Raw genomic sequence first — 17,917 nt, 5'->3', positions numbered from 1 at the left:
AGCATGGTGCATTCGAGAAATTGGAAGACTTAAAGGCATGGAGGAGGAGTGGTGAGCTAGTGTGCTATGAAAAGAGTCAGAGACCAGAACAGGTCATGCTCGAAAGGTTATGTTAGGATTTGGGGGTTTATCCTAAAAGTAATAGCAAGAGGGATCTGATCAGACCACTTATTAGAAAATATTGCTCTGGATGCTGTGTAGAGGGTGGTCTTTGTCCAGGTGAGAAGATGAGATGTCACACATGGGGCTCCCCAGAATGAAAATTCTGAGGTGGAGATCCCCAGGCAGCTGCTTTATTATGGAGGGTTCTTGAGTTCAATGCCTCAGATGGATAAGAAACAGAATTGGGCAGAGAAAGGTCTCAGCTGACCCTCAAAGGATGCTCAGAAGTGCAGATGACTCCCCCAAGTGGAAGAAAGGGTGCAGGCTTTCATGTGCTCATGTCCATCTGTCACTAGCTAGAGCTGCAGCAAGAAAGCGGGTGACCGTGTTCAGTGGTGGCAGTCTCTGATGGGGGCTGACAGCTGCACATCTGGAGGAATCTTACAGGAAGTCCTTGCTTGTGCATCCCAACAACCACCATATGGAGACTTGCCTTGACAATGGCAGTGGAAAGTGGGTAGATTTGAGAAATATTTTGTGGACGGAACTGACAGAACTTGGTGATAGCTATATATGGGCAGATACACATCTACATAAAGAAAAGAAGAAAAGGAGATATCAAAGATTATAGCTGGGCTTCTGACTTTTATAACTGAACAGATATTAGTATATATATATATATATATATATATATATATATATATATATATATTAGTTAAATAAGTGAGTCTCTACTTCAGAGAAAAGGAGTAAACTAGGATTTAAAATGTGGGAGTAATCAATAAATAGGAGAGAAGAAGCATAACAATCACCTCAAGAAAGATCAGAACATGAAAAGTTTGGCAAAGCCTTGAGTAAGACAACAATTAAGATAGGTTATGTATATTAACCCCTTATCAGATATATTGGTGAATATGTTGTCCCATTCAGGGGACTGTCTTTCTATTTTGTTGATGGTTTCCTTTGCCATGCAAAACCTTTTTAGTTTGATGTAGTCCTATTTGTTTATTCTTTTTGCTTCCCTTGCCTGAGAAGATACATCAGATAAAATATTGCTATGAGCATGTCCAAGATTTTACTGCCTATGTTTTCTTCTAGGATTTTTACCATTTCAGGTCTAACATTTAAGTCTGTGATCCATTTTGAATTTGTTCTTGTGTGTCATGTGAGAACGTAGTCGAGTTTCATTTTTCTGCACATATCTGTCCAATTTTCCCAATACCATTTTTAAAATAAACTATCTTTAGCCCATTGTATGTGCTTGCTTCCTCTGTCAAATATTAATTGACTATAGAAATGTGTGTTTATTTCTGGGCTGCTTATTCTGTTCCATTGATCTACGTGTCTGTTTTTAAGCCAACACCATGCTGTTTTGATTACTATAAAGAACTTATAAAACTCAACACCAAAAAAAACCCCAAATAATTCAATTAAAAAAAGGGGGCCAAAGAATATGAATAGAAACTTCTCCAAAGAGGACATACAAATGGCCAATAGACATATGAAAAGATGCTCAACATCACTAATCACCAGAGAAATGCAAATTAAAACCACACTGAGATATTACCTCACACCTGTCAGAATGCTATCAGCAGAAAACAAGTGATGGCAAGGATGTGGAGAAAAGGGAACCTTTTGCCCTGTTGGTGGGAATGCAGACTGATGCAGCCACTGTGGAAAACAGCATGGAGCTACCTCAAAAAAACTAAGAACAGAACTGCCTTATGACCTAGTGATTCCACTTCTGGGAATTTATCCAAAGAAACCTGAAACACTAATTCGAAAGAACACAAGCACCCCTATGTTCATTGCAGCATTATTTACAATGGCCAAGATTTGGAAGCTTCCCAAGTGTCCATCAGTAGATGAGTGGATAAAACAACTCTGGGACATTTACACGATGGAATACTACTCAGCTGTAAATAAGAAGAATCTTTTACCCTTTGTGACAGTGTGGATGGACCTGGAGAACATTATGCTATGTGAAATATGTCAGTCAGAGAAAGACAGATACCATGTGATTTCACTCATATGTGGAATCTAATGAACAAACTGAACTAACAGGTGAAATAGAGACTGACTCAGAGAGAGAGCAGGCCGACAGCTCCAGGGGGTGGAGGGACAGGGCAAAAAGGAAAAAGGACTTAAGGACAAGGACAGCAATGTGGTGACTGCGGGGGTGGGGGAAGGGGTATATGTGGGCTAAATGGCAATGAAAACAATTAATTTTTTAACAATGATGGGTTTTAAAGATGGAGGCATAAGTGAAAACACTGTGCCTCCTTGCACAACCAAGTTTAAAGACAAGGTTTTAGTAACAAAAAGAGAGCCAAACACAGAATATTGAACTGTATGGAAGCCTGACAACGACAAACCATTCATCCAGACCAGTAAGAGGGGTGGAGTCCGTGGTGGATCAAGGTCGGGCAGGAAAGATCAGTGGGACTGACCCAGGAACACAGGAGTGGAGGAGTGCAGGCAGCAGTTGGCACATCCCAAGTGTGGGGTGGCAACGGGTGGACCCAGTGAGGGTGCAAGGTGGCTGGCTGACTGCTGTCACACATCTGCACGCGGATAAACCAGCTGAAGGAGCGAGCAGTGAGACCACTCAGGCCAGGGCCCCAGAGACAGGAATTAGAGCCTGAAAGCACCAATTGGAAAGACTTTTGGGGTCGAGGTGCCAGGAGAAGCTCCCAGGCTCACAGAGAGTTTGTTGGAGAGACCCGCAGGGTCCTGGAGGGTGCGCAGGCCCACACACCCGGGAGCTGGCATGAGAGGGGCTGGTTTGCTTGAGGGAAGCACCAGAGGGAACAGAAATATGAGAGAGAGCAGAACAAACACCGTTGCCCCTCTCTGATCCCACCCCTACATACAGCATCACAACACAGCGACCTAGGTTGCCCTACCCTGGTTAACACCTAAGGTTCCACCCCTCATATATAACATGTGCGAACAGACCAAAACATTATGGCTCAAGAACAACTCATAGCCCCAGAGCCAATAAATCTAAGTGACCAAGAGATAGCTAATCTTTCAGATGCACGGTTCAAAACACTGGTGATCAGGATGCTCACAGAACTGGTTGATTTTTGTCACAAATTAGAGGAACAGATGAAGGCTAAACTAATTGAAATGAAGGGAAATGCACAGAAAACCAATAGTGATAGAAAAGAAACTGGGACTCAAATCAAAGGAGTGGACCAGAAGGAAGAAAAAAATGACCAAACAGAAAAGAACAAAGAAACAAGAATTCAAAAAAATGAGGAGAGGCTTAGGAACCTCCAGGACATCTTTAAACATTCCAACATTTGAATTATAGGGGTACCAGAAGGGGAAGAGGAACAGCCATGAGTGGAAAACTTATTTGAACAAATAATAAAGGAGAACTTCCCCAATCTGGCAAAGGCAATAGACTTCCAGGAAATCCAGGAAGCTCAGAGAGTCCCAAAGAAGTTGGACCCAAGAAGGAACACACCAAGGCACATCATAATTATATTAGCCAAGATTAAAATGAAGGAGAGAATCCTAGAAGCAGCAAGAGATAAGGGGACAGTCACCTACAAAGGAGTTCCCATCAAGGAAATCTGACTGTCAGCAGATTTCTCAAAAGAGACCTTACAGGCAAGAAGGGGCTGGAAAGAAGTATTCCAAGTCATGAAATCCAAAGACCTACATCCAAGATCGATCTATCCAGCAAAGCTTTCATTTAGAATGGAAGGGCAGATAAAGTGCTTCTCAGATAAGGTCAAGTATTTAGAATGGAAGGGCAGATAAAGTGCTTCTCAGATAAGACCAAATTCAAGGAGTTCATCATCACCAAGCCCTTATTATATGAAATGTTAAAGGGACTTATTTAAGAAAAAGAAGATAAAGAATATGAACAGTGAAAGGACAACAAACTCACAGTTATTAACGACCACACCTAAAACAAAAGCAAACTAAGAGGACAGCTAGATCAGGAGTGGAACCATAGAAATGGAGATTACATGGAGGGTTAGCAACAGGGGAGTGGGAGGAGGAGAAGGGGGGAGAAGGTACAGAAAATAAATAGCATAGATGGTAGGTAGAAAATAGACAGGGGGAGGGCAAGAATAGTATGGGAAATATAGAATCTGAAGAACTTGTGACACATGGACATAAGCTAAAGGGGAGGAATGATGGGGGAGGGAGTGTGCAAGGTGGAGGGGAATGAAGTGGGGGGGAATAGGACAACTGTAATGGCATAATCAATAAAATATATTTAAAAAAGAATGATGGGTTATATAAATTTCTTGGTATTCAATAAAAACTCAGTAAAAATCCTGTTGTCGTAAAACTACTTTTTATTTTTAGAGAGGGAGGTGGTTGCCACAGGTGTGGTCCCCGCGCCAGTAAAGCTATAGTCACAGGCCCCAGAACAGCAGGTTCTGCCATGGAAATCTCAGAACCAGCACCAGCTGCCGTTCTTGGGGAGATGAACATCAGCTCATTTAGGAATGATTTTAAGGAAGCATCCTTCAGGAAGAGATTGTCCTGGACTCCTGCCTGTGTTCCACTCCTCACACCGGAGCCTTACAGTGGCCCTTTTGACCTTCCTTTCATTATATGCCAAGAATCAGGTCACTTCTTACCACCTGCAGAACAGCCTCCCTGGTGGAGGCCTCCATCATCTCTTGCCTGGATCATTTTGGAATGTTCTGACTAGTGTTTTTGCTCCCGATGTCCTTGTCATCTCCTGGAAAATCTATTCTCTCCAAAGAAATGCCAGTTGTTTTTTTTTTAAATTATGAGTAACTCGTGTCATTTCTCTGCTTCAGATATCTCACAGAGTAAATGCTAAATCCATGAAAAAGCCTATGAGTTTATACTCAGTCGGCATCTGCCCTCTTCCCACTGCCCTGTTACCCTGACCTCCTCTCCTCCACTCTTCTCTGGCCACTCTGTTCCAGCCACACTGGTCTTCTTGCTGTTCTTCATTCATCCCCCACTGCTCTTGTCTTCAGGCCTCTGCACTTGATGTTCCCTCTACCTACAACACCTTGCCTTCAGATGCCTACACGGGCTACTCCTTACCTCCTTCAAATCTTTGCACCCTATCACGAGACACTGCCTCTGAATATCCTAGGCAAATGTCAACCCCTTCCTTCCTCTTCTATACAGCTTTGCTTCATTTATGACTTCCTGACATCATCTGTATTATAAATGTACATCTTTCTATTATTTATTCCTGTAGACTGTGAACTCCACTAAGGTAAAGTAGGGATTTTGTTTCATTTTATTTGGTTTAACTTGGTTTACTGTTATATTTCCAAGGCCTAGCGAAGTTGTAGGTAAAAGTAGACCTTTAATAGATATTGATTAAATAAATGAGCGAGTGGGTGAATGAATGAATGAATGAATGAATATATGAGAAAAGTATCTAACTCAATTCTGTTGTGGTGTGTTCCGCACACCCTCTCTCTTTGTGTATTTTCTAGATCTGATTCAACTGGCTGAGAGGAAAATGCAGATCAGCCAGCTTCTTGGCGTATTAGAAAGTGGACCAGGCAGAAGGTTCAGGAAGAGAAGTTTCTGGGGTCTCTTGAAGTTGACCTATGTCAGTTGGTTGAATGTAAGTGCTCCATATATCTGTGGGGCACTGGCTAGCCTAATGTCATGGAAGGTGAAAAGAACAAATTTAAATTTCTTCCAAAGAAGGTGTTGTTTTATATCTACGTGATGCCAAAATAAATATTAAAAGGAAAAAGTCAAATCATTCCTTTTGAGTACTGTGTGCTTAAAGTACCTGATTACATTTATTTATTTTATTTTTAAAGTAAGTATATTGTTAATATACATACAAGCCCAAGGAAGATCTTCTATTGTTATCATTACTAAATTATACTTTTATTAGGTGGTTATAGATTTGCATAACCACTTTGTATAACTGCATTTGTATACAGTTCCTGAAGGTCACAGTTTCAGGCTGCTTGTCACCTCAGCGTTTTGTAGGTAAATCACCATCCCACTACAATCAGACACAGAAGGTCCCTGACTGAGCTCTCTCTCAGCAGCTCAGGAGTCGCCGTGGGTAGCAATATCCAAAGAGCACAAATGTTTGGGGTACACTTCAACAACTTCTCTGTGAGTCGAAACGTTCCTGTGTTAGCAGAACTTTTGTTGCAGCTGTTTGGAAAGATGGTGAGAGTTTCAGCCACCCCATGTATGTTTTTGCACTTTCCTGGTTTCAGCTATTTTTTAAAGAAGGGCCCAAGTCTCTAGAATCTTACCTATTGCCACAGAGGAGGCAAAAAGAAATCACCACCTTCTCTCCCCATCACTGAACGCAGCGTTTGGTAACATTTGCCCAGGAACAGGATATTGGCAGTTCAACTGTTAAACTTGTCTGTGATTATTCTTCCTTGAGATCACTCTGATGTCACCAGTGTAATTTGAGCCCGGAGCTTTTGTTCAAGCTTTAAATAGCAGTCCCCGAATGATTTTGCTACAGACTCTCTGGAGAGCCTGGGAGCTGCATTCCCGAAGAGCCCACACCTATGAGAGCAAAGCCAAGCCACCAAGCCATCACCATGTCCACCTCCCTGCGGGTCAGCCCGTCCATCCACGGCTACCACTTCGACACAGCCTCTCGTAAGAAAGCTGTGGGCAACATCTTTGAAAACATCGACCAGGAATCCCTGCAGAGGCTCTTTAGAAACTCTGGGGACAAGAAAGCAGAGGAGAGAGCCAAGATCATTTTTGCCATAGATCAAGATTTGGAGGAGAAAACACGAGCCCTGATGGCCCTGAAGAAGAGGACGAAAGACAAGCTTCTCCAGTTTCTGAAGCTGCGGAAATATTCCATCAAAGTTCACTGAGGACAAGAGCATGGATAAGGACGTTATCCAAGGATGGACACTTAAAAGACCACGTGAGTTTGCGAGACCCTGACATGCAGCACTGTGCTGCTCCTTGCAGGCTTCTCCCAGGCCAGGACTCAGGAGGCGGGAAAGGAACAGAGCAAACTGGTGACAGAGTCCCACCAATTTCAAGCCTGTGCTGTGACAGTGGAGAACAAAATGCTTTCGGCAAGGATTTGAAAGTCATCCCGGCGGGAAAGGACTGATGCTGATATCAGGAGAAGTGTCTGGACAGATGTAATGAGGACTGAAACTGGGGAACACAGACGGCTAAGGATGAATCGCAGCCAGGGTCTTTATGCCAGGCCCTAGGACTTAAGTTCAACCTGAACTTTTTTTTCCTTTAACCAAACTGGGAAGGGGGCGGGGGGGGGGGGGGGGGAGAAAAGAGGCGGGAAGGGGGAACAGGGAGAGAGAGTACCATGCTTTATTGTTTACTGAGTTTTTTATTTGAATTTTCAAGATGTTTCTACGCTTCAATGTTGTCCATTGGTATAGATTTTTGGAGATCAGTAACTGATTTTTTATTTGCATTTGTCACAGTGCCTGAAATGTTGTGTCACATGGGTGAGAGTACAAAGTCACAGAGATGCCTGGCCTTCGGCAGCTCAGTGACGTCTACGCCACCTCCTGGTGTACACAGGGTTTTTGTGCGTTTCAGACTGGTTGCACAAAAGTGGGAATAATGGGTCCTTCAGAAATCCAAAGTACTGTGAAAGGATTTATACATTTTTAATCTTCTAACTGATGTCAAAGTATAATCTAATTAAATTTCTTACCGCTACTGCAGTGAGCATTAGGAAGTGAATATGATATACTACATAGTTTATAAAGATGCTATGGTTCCTATAATTTATTATACATGACAAATGATATGCAACCATAATAAATTATTATAAACCTGACTGCTTTTGGTCTGTGATGATTAGAATCAAAGAAAAAATGAAATGGTAAATTATTAATATAAACTTCTGTGAACTATTATAAACTTTCCTAAGGATTTTACTCTAAGAGTAAAACGTGCTTTCAGATTTACATTAATTGCCAAACTTTTTCAAACCAAATTCTTACATCAAATATTTGGAATGTTTCTTACCAACTTTAACATATAAGGTGTAGACACAAATATTTATTGATTTTCAACACTGTGGTTTATGTATCCATTGAGAGTGAGTTTTAAGGGACTTTTCTCTCCATATTTTTGAAAATTTTCCTCTGTGGCTACAGTAACTCTATACATTTGTACATTTATTTCTCCCCAAACAATATTTTTTGGGGATAGAGTCTGAATTATGATCAAACCTCTGTGGGTTAGCAATGTTTATTTAATACAAGCCAGTATGAGAATAGCACTACAGTCTTTGCTTATTTCCTCATAAAATTATAATAAAGCAGTTCTAAGAAGGCATACATAATGCCTACTGCACTTTCCTATCTGATAGAAACAAAAATTTTTCAGAAATTATGTGTTTCAGAAACATCTACAAAGGTTTTTGAAACTGCTGATCACAGTAAGACAAAACAAGGGAGCGATCTAAAATCTTTGCAGAGTGTTGCAAGTCAGGATTTTAAATACCATATTTTTAAAAATGAAACTAAGTGGTCAAATCTACTTTCAAAAGTTAATTGATTTGTTCACTAAAGATAGCATAAAAATCACTCCATTAAAAAGGAATGTTTTACATAAGAGCATCTATGAAAACACAACTATGCAGAAGTGTGTGTGTGTGCATTTTTCTAGGAGCACTATTTCTAATTTCTATCAGATTAAAAAAACAACCATGTTACCAAAATCAATTAAGAACAAAGGGGGAAGGGCTTTGACAGGTGGGAGGCTCAGCTGGTGATGGTATTTTGGGATTGTCCAAGTGAAGCCTGTATAGAGATCCCCTGCTCCGTGACCCTATGTCCCCATTCTTGCCAACAGAGCTTGCTTAATGATCTCACCAAAAGTCTTTGTTTCAGGTGCCCAGAATAACTTCCTACCTCTGACAGGGCCCTTCAGTGACACATTTGGAATCCCCAAAGGATATTGACAAACCGCTTGGGAAGGAAACTTAGCAACTTGGTCCTCCAGAATACCTATTACGCTCCATGCTTCCAGTGAAAATGGTTAATTTATTTTCTTTTCAAAGACTTTAAACACATCTTAGATGCTGAACATAGTTCAAAGGTTAAATTTGTTTTACATACACATGAGTAGGTGCTGTGGCTCAGGTATTTTTAAGAGAGTACAATATAAATCTTCCCTTTTCATATTACATGCTGATTTAGTTTTCTTGCAATCTGCTATCATTATTTTCTGATTGCAAGATCATTTCACGGAAAAACGAATTGAAAAGCAATCGGGATATGATTTACAACAGTTTGGAGCACAATAACTCTTCCAGGATATTTTTAGACAAACAGGCTTCTTTTTTGCCTTCCTGGTGATCATAAGTTGGAATCAATGTGACTGTACAAGGATCGTTTTTAACTGCATAGAACTTTTACTATTTAACATGAGGGAAAAGCAAATATCACTATAACAGGTAGGATTAGTTCAGTTCAGAAAGTCTTCTGTGGCACAGGGATAGCCAATTATGTCTCAGGATACTTCCTTGTAATAAAAGCAATAAAAGCAGCAAAGGTGAAATAGCTCATTAATAATATTTGTATCATTAAGGTGATAATAACAACTTTTATTGAGTTTTGCTGCTTACCAGATGATTTTCTAAGCTGTTTTCATGCATTAGATCAGTTAGTCAGTACTGTGGCACACGAGTTGGGTGTGTGTCCACATGTGTGTATGTAAGTGGTGCAACAACACTGATGTAACATGCCCAATGACACAGCTGGTGAGGCCAGGACTCAAAATCTGGAAAGCCTTGCTCCAAAGCCTTGCTTCCAAGCCACTAGATTAGGCTGTTTCTCTAAAAGAAACTAAGCATCCCTTTTTCCCTTTAAAATGACAATTATTCATACACTAGTCAGTCAGAAGGACAGGAAGTCATGGCTTTTGAGAAAATCAATTTGATCTGATCTCTGTCTATTTATTTGCCACTTGTGTTACAGGGAGGAGAGCTGAGTTTAGTCATTTTAATTGTATCAACTTTTCTTCGATGTAACCTTTCAAGTCTGCAGTTGTCAGTCAACGCTTTGGTCTCAGTTTGCTCATCGGGGGAGATCAGCCACTGCAGATCCAGTATTTCATTTCACCCAGTGTTCAGCCTTTCACTCAGCTTACATCCCTGGTCCACAGAAAAAGAGGGTTTGTACATGCAGGGGCCTCCAGTCGATGGGAAATATCGAGAAAGGGGCCCAGGGCACATGCCTGCCTGGTATTTTTTTCCCACTGTCACTGGGTAGTCAGAGGGTGTGACATTCCCTTGGCAAGTGTAATCAATAAACAAATGATTAAGCCATGGTTTAGGAATTTCATGGCCTTTCAGGGGTCCCCGTCTTCCCATCCAAATGTCAGATACAGGTTTCCCAAAAGGGCATATAACTTAGTTAACTCCCTTTCTCACAAGCGGGAAGTGGAGTCAGGGTTTGCACCTTGTCTGCTCACGCAATGAAAACATAGCAAGCACCCACACATGGGGGCCATGTTGGTCACAATGGATCTCTAGCCTTTTTGTCAGATGAGCCAAAAAGCCAGGGACTAATTGAAGCTTAATGTCACACGCACACACTAAATATTCACAGCCCTTCAGAGAGCATGACGGTCCACTTTCCTCAGCCTGTGTTCCCTCGGCTATAGACAGCAGGATTCCGATAAGCAAAACCAACAGTCTGGTTCTGGGGATTTCCAACTCTGCCTTAAGCAAATTCCTTTTTAATTTCTGGGTTTTTATCTGTAAGGGAAGAAATAGATCTGACTGGACGGTGTCTGTGAGCTCTTTAGAACTCACATTCTACATAAATGGGAACTGATAACTGGACCGCCTGCAGGATAGGCCTTCTTGCAGGGGCTGTCAGTAGTGCACAGGCGGCACAAATTTCTCTTGAATAGAATGAAAGCCTATTTTAAAGTTTTGATCACTAATGGTAACTAAAGGCAGAATGTGAGGGAAATAACTTTCTGTGGATCCGTCTATGTTTTTAAATATCCTGCTCTGTTTTGGTGGGTGTCCATGGTAGGACCAGCTGTTAATCTGACTGTCTCTTCCACATCCAAGCAGTGCCAGGCACTGAGCAAATCTCTGTTGGGGGTGGAAATCATAATCACCTGTGGCATTTTTAGAAGTATAGATTCCTTTCTCTGTCTGACTTGTTTCACTTTGTTTAATACCCTCTAGGTCCACCCATTGTGTCACAAATGGTGAGATTTCATTCTTTTTTTATGGCCATATATATATATGCTACCTCTTTACCCATTCACCTTTTCATTGGAGCAATTCATCTATTCATATTTAAGGTAATTATTAATAGGTCTGTGGGTATAGCCATTTTATTAATTGTTCTGATTGTATTTATAGTTCTTCCCTGTTCCTCTTTTATTCTGTCACTCTCGTATGTTGTAGATTGATGACTTCCTATACTGTTGTGTTTAGATTTCTATCTTTTTTATTTCTTGCATGTCTTTTGTAGACTTTTGGTTTATGGTTACCATGTGCTTTGTATACAACATGATTTTACTTATATGTGCAATCTGAAAAACAAAGTAAATGAGCAAAGAAAAAAACAGAAACAAACTCATAGATACAGAGAACAAGCTGATGACCACCAGATGGAAAGGGGGTTATGAGGTTGGGTGTAAAAGATAAATGGATTAAGAAGTACATATTGGGCCCTGGCTGGTGTAGCTCAGTAGATTGAGCATGGGCCTGCAAACCAAATGACTGCAGTTCGATTCCCAGTCAGGGCACATGCCTGGGTTGGAGGCCAGTTCCCAGCAGGGGATACACGAGAGGCAACCATACATTGATATCTCTCTCCCTCTCTCCTTCCCTTCCCCTCTAAAGATAAATAAATAAATACTCTTTTAAAATATTTAAAAAACAGAAGTACAGATTGGTAGGTACGAAATAGTCACAGGTGTGTAAAGTACAGCTTAAGGAATGTAGTCAATATACTGTAATAACTGTGTGTGGTGTTAGAATGGTGCCAGGCTTAAGGGGGGAATCACTTTAAAGCTTGTATAAATGTCTAACCACTGTGTAGTATACCTGAAACTAATACAGTATCAAATGTCAACTGTAATTTAAAAATTAGAGGATTTTAAGTACATAAATAAGTGATTTTTAAAAAAATAATAAAAATATAGATTCCTGGCCCCAAACTCTCTAGGCGTTGGACCCAGTAATGGGCATTTTAACAAATATCCACAGTTAACTGTGAGGAGCACTGGATGTTGGGAATAATTTCTTATGTTAAAGTTGAGTCTTCTGTTGATTTCGTGGCATTAACTAGAGTGTTTCTTCCCATTTAATTCTTTCATTAATTGAGAATCATACCCCAACAAGGACATATTTTGAAGACAGCACAATTTTTCTTGAATTTTAATAATTTCAGTGTGTGCAGATTAATTATGTTTCATGGGATTTTTTTCCTCCTTCAATATCCGTCTGGTATTGGTCTACCTCGATACATATATTTTACCGAGAGAAACGCTTCTGCTTCCTAACCACTACCTTCTCTCCCATCCTCCTGTAAGTGGTCCATGTTCAGTATGTACGACCAGGTTTTATCACCTGGAAGGTTGGGGGACGTCTGCTGACCCCAGAGAGTCAAGGACTCACAGTGTCTCAGTGTTGTTCAGAAAGGCATCTTCCCCACTAACACTGCGCAACACATCTGGCCACACAGTGTGTCCACATCTACTCTTACCAGAATCTCCCCAGGGCACTTTAGGATCCAGGCCCTTGGACTCGATGAATCAGAATTTCTGGGGCTGGTCACCTGCTATCCGTTCTTAAACCACTCTTCAGGTGATATGGCTGTAACGTCACATTGAGAACCACTGACCTAGACTAACATCACACACTGTGATCAGAGTGACAATGTGGCTCATTTTAACCTGCTCGTGTCTCCCCAGGCACATTGCAGGCCTCAGTACATTTTTGACCACACACAATGTTGACCCAGGATGTGACTGGTACCTCATCCTGAGAAATGTTACTCCTGTTCTCTCTCATCCAAATAATACCATTACATTGACTTTGCTCTTAAATACTATGTCTTCTAATAAATCTTATCTGGTCACTGTTAGCTAGATTCCCATAAGCCACATAATCTTAGCAATCAAAATATGTTTCCCAAGTGAATGAATGGCCTTTCCTCCCATTAAATATATCTACAACTTGCCTACGGTCCTAGAGAATTCATTTCTTAGTCTTTTAAAAAGAAGGGCTTAGCACTGATCACTAACAATCAATTATATAACCAGAACTTAAGAAAACAAATTTCTTCCTGACAGCAAATGTCTTCCACTGAGATAATGTGGTTTTACTTTTAAAGAAGAACAGGAAGATCGAAATCAGGGATAAGGGGACACGAAATGGGGAAAGACAATAACCACCAAAGGTGGTAAAGGCCTGAGGAAAAACACCTGCAACCGACTTTTCTTAGTGCTGGTTTTGGCTGTTAGATCGCTGCACAGTTGGATGTGCCGCATGGTAGATGGTAGAATGATAAACAGGGCAGTATGCAGGGCATGAGGAGAACTGGATTAATCCTGTCTCAGCCATGCACTAGTAATGTGCAAGTTTTGAGTAAATAATTTACTCTCTCTCAGCCTTAACTTATTACCTATAAAATAAGGGTAATAATACTCCCTATATTTGTTTGTTAGGGCTGCCATAACAAAGTACTACAGAGTAGGTGGCTTAAAAAACAGAAATTTATTTTTTCACAGTTCTAGAGACAAGAAATTCAAGCCCGAGATGTTGGCAATTTTGGTTTCTTCTGAAGCTTCTCTCTCTGTCTTGGAGGTGGCTGGGATTTTACTGTGTTTTCACATGGCCTTTTGTGTCTGCGCCTCAATCTCTTCATTTGATAAGGACACTAGTCAGATTGAACTGGGGCCCCCTTGTGACCTTATTTTCCCTTAATCACTTCATTGAAGGTGCTATTTCCGATTACAGTCACATTCTGAGATACTGGGGGTTAGGGTTTTAACAGGTGGATTTAAAGGGGGTACAGTTCAGCTCAGAACAACTTCATACTTATTTCTCTTGATTGTTGCAAGTATAACATAAGGTAATGTTTTGAGAAAGGCGAGAAGTTAGGTTCCTAGAAGGGAAAGATACTTCAAGATGCTTCAAGACAGGGTTGGTGCTTTGTTCATGGTAGAACATTAAAGAGTGTCCCTCACTGTGCTCAATATGGGGTAGGTACTTCATAAGTGTTTATATGAAGAACATAAACTTTGTTTGTTGTATGAACATAACACTCTCCACATAAACATAAGGTATTTGTTTGATGTATTAAGTTATTAATTTCTGAAATCAACAAGTGATCATCTGCATCCTTTTTGTCTCCTCAGATCTCAGCGGAGGGCTCAGTCAGCAGTGGCCACTGAGGGGTAAATAACTAAACCAAGCCATGAGCCATAGTTCATATGGAAAGAGTCACGTTGGGAAGGCATTGGAACACGGTGCGTTTCTGCCACTGAGCACTTTGGTTTCATTACACATGAATGGCTTCAAAATGCTCAGTGGAAGTGAGCAAGATTTCAGAACATCTGCGGACTGAACTGCTGATGGCTTCTAGTTCTGTTTTTCTCTTTCAAATGTTTTTATTGTTGTTCAAGTAGAGTTGTCTCCATTTTCCCCCCATCACTCTAATTCTTGACCTAATTTGTGTATCTCTGGTTATGGATCTGAGACGGAAAAGTATTGTTTTCTCCTGATCTCCTTCCAGCTTCAGTCAGAGTATAACCAGTCACTGCTGTGACTTCGGCATTTCATGTGGATGAGTGTGAAGAAGGGAGGGCATGGCAGTGGGAGGGTTTAAAAACTCCAAGTGATATACAAAATGGGGGCGGGGGAAGGCTGCGCTGATCCCCAGAGCAATTCTATACATCTTACCTTATCTAACAAGAATTTCAGGAAGAATGGCACAGGCTTAGAGAGTGCTATAATCTGGGCTTCAGAAGTGTGGGAACCTTTGTGGAATGAAGCCTTGCAACATGTTTTTAGAAACCAAATGTCATTGGCTATTGTCTGATTTCAATTGGAAAAGAAAAACAAGTAAATGCGTGGCATACCAACAATTAAGACCATACTTCCCTGGCTGGGGTGGCTCAGTGGGCTCAGCGCCAGCCTTTTAGGTCACTGGTTTCAGGAATTTCCCTGTCAGGGCACACGCCTGGGTTGTGGGCCAGGTGTTCAGCTGGGGTCATATGAGACACAAACAATTGATGTTTCTCTCACACATCAGTGTTTCTCTCCCTTTCTTTCTCCCTCTGTCACAAGTGCACGTTTGTGATGGAGTCTTTCCTACAAGTCAGTCGGGCAACTGCTCGGCTAGCTGCCTGGCACCAAGAAATAGACAATAGTCATACACAGAAACCATGCTCTTCACTCAGTTTTTATTGAATGTAGTTTCACTCAAAGTAGAACACCAACATACATTAATATCCTACTCACACTGAAACAGTTTTAAAAAATATAACACGCACACAGAGCAATCAATGGGGGATTATGAACCTGAGTCCCAGAGTCTCAGTCTGTGGGTCTGAAAGACAGCACGGTGGGCAAGGGAGGTGTCAGTGTCTCTCAAGGAAGGATCTCTGGAGCCAGGTGGGCAGCAGGGCAAGCAAAGTCATCAGTCCAGCAGGGCTGAGCTTCTGGAAGCCAGTGCCAAGGGAGACCAGTGTGGCATGGAGTAGCACTGTGGTATGTGGAGATTGGCTGTCTCAGCAGTGGTCTGGAACCTGCCTCAGCTACACCTTGAAAGTGGTGTGTACTCTACCCTTCTGGGTCTTTTGATAAATGTCTTGGCACCCTTGATGGCAAGTGGACAATTTGCCCAGAAGCCTATGGATGGTATATGGCTGTTCTGCTTGACACCCCTGCTGGCCAGTGTGGACTTCCCCCAGGAGCCTATCTATGGTGGTCCCACTCTGCAGACATGGCTATTCTGATCACGTGTGTAGGTATTTTACATGCGCCTCCTTGCCAGATGTGTCTGCTCTGACTTAGGTGGTTCCCCTCTTGAACCAAAGTGTCATGGCTGACTGACAGCCATTTTGGTTGACATGAGTGACTCCACTTTGTTTTATATACTTTATGCTATCTTGATTGGACCAATGCCATTTTATTGGTCCTGCTCTCCACACCCTCCCTTTCCACCTCTCGGAAAAAAAAAAATCTTTTTTAAAAAAAGGCCACATAAATGATTGAACAATCATTTAATGAAATAAACTGACTACAGTCAGTCAGCCAAGCAAAAGTGGTATAATATGTAGTCAAAATAACAATCTGAACATCTGATTTTTAAGTGTAAATTGATTGTGGCCACATTGAGTAAGTATGAACTAGCATTGTTTTTTTTTATTCTGCATACGTTCAGATGTGAAAATGTCTACATCCTCACCTTTCTTAAGGGATCACAAGGTCATGCTGTACTTCCAGGACTTCCTAACCCGGCATGTGGATTCTTCATCATCCCCCCCAAAATGTCAGGACCAGTTTACTCTATCCCACTGATTGCTTTTCACACCTATTTTCAGTGAACCTTTATTCTTTTATAGCTTTTTCTTATTATTTTGAAAATGATACAAAAAACTGAACAGTTTTTCTCTTCCAATTTTAAAAACTGAGTGTTGCTGTCAGATAGGAGTGTAAAATTTCTAGACCACTAAGACAGAGCTGGCTCCCTGGGTGGGACAGTGAGGTGCTAGAAGCATTGCCACTCAAAACTCTGCTCCGTGGCTAAGACCAGAAACTCAATAATCTGGGTGTCAAGGTTGAGAGACTTACAAAGACTCACTCACCCTAATCAAATTCATAGTCTTCAATGTAAATAAGGACCACTGATTTATTTACTCACTAGAACAATTTACTACCAAGCACAAGGGCAAATTCTAAGTGAGAGCAAAAGGGAGGATGTGGTTTGAGGAAGATTTCGTCCTGGCGTCGGCAGGTTTTAAAGAGCTAGCCTCACAGCAGAGACCTCATATCCACTGACCACTGCAACATAGGGCTTTTGCTGCCTATTCCCCCCAAATACTTAGTAGCTTGAAATGACACAGGCTCTATTTAGTTCATGATTTGGTGGGGGTAGCTTGAGGGCTCACCTGGCCTGAGCCAAGTCAGCTGTCCTCTGCTGGATTTTCTCATGCATCGGTGGTCAGCTGTCAGGTCACCTGGTGGATAGCGGATGTAGGAGGGCTCACTCACATGTCTGGTGATTGCAGGCTATTGACCAGGACATCTTGCTTATCCTCCACATTTTTTTTTTTGCAATCTACCATATTAGCACCTAGGAACTCTCACCATGACAGTGCAACCTAAGCATTTATCAAGTTCTACCTTTCTGTCTCCCTTACGTGTACATACCATGCTCACCATCCACCCTCTCTGTAATGTCATCCTATCCTGAACAGGGGTACAGTGTAAGAAACTACACTTTATTAATGATAGCCGCCCTCCAGGACTGCTTCCTTGAGATCAAATGCAGGTTAATTCACTTATTCATTTAGGGATAATTTTTTTTTTACTTACTCCCATAGCTGGTTAATTTGGTTCAGAAGACTCAGACATTCATGTAGAACTTTGGTTCACAAAACTAGTCATTCACTCAGGAATACTTCTTCACTGACTTCCCTGGCTAGCGAATGTCCTCCATGAGGTGTGAATTTAACCAGCTTCACACTCGGAGTATTCACTGTTGTTTTGCTAGAATTTCTTGATGGTGTAGAAAGGGCAGAGACCTCACTATTATTCCCAGTTGCTGGGTATAAGCAGAATTCTGAAAAATCTTAACTGTTTTAACCACAATCTTTTACT

The 17,917-nt window shown here is 41.4% G+C and overlaps 1 protein-coding gene across 1 annotated transcript; it reads left to right on the top strand.

Annotated features, from left to right (window-relative positions):
* Positions 1-6,541: 6,541 nt before the first annotated feature.
* On the top strand, positions 6,542-7,885 carry TCIM (transcriptional and immune response regulator). Its single transcript, XM_037142515.2, has one exon. The coding sequence runs from the start codon at positions 6,618-6,620 to the stop codon at positions 6,936-6,938; it is 321 nt and encodes a 106-aa protein (XP_036998410.1). The 5' UTR covers positions 6,542-6,617; the 3' UTR covers positions 6,939-7,885.
* Positions 7,886-17,917: the final 10,032 nt, after the last annotated feature.

The sequence above is a fragment of the Artibeus jamaicensis genome, unplaced genomic scaffold, assembly GCF_021234435.1.
Source record: "Artibeus jamaicensis isolate MK-2021 breed Jamaican fruit bat unplaced genomic scaffold, CSHL_Jam_final scaffold_833, whole genome shotgun sequence".
NCBI classification, from domain to species: domain Eukaryota; kingdom Metazoa; phylum Chordata; class Mammalia; order Chiroptera; family Phyllostomidae; genus Artibeus; species Artibeus jamaicensis.
This window is presented reverse-complemented; position numbering and strand designations above follow the sequence as displayed.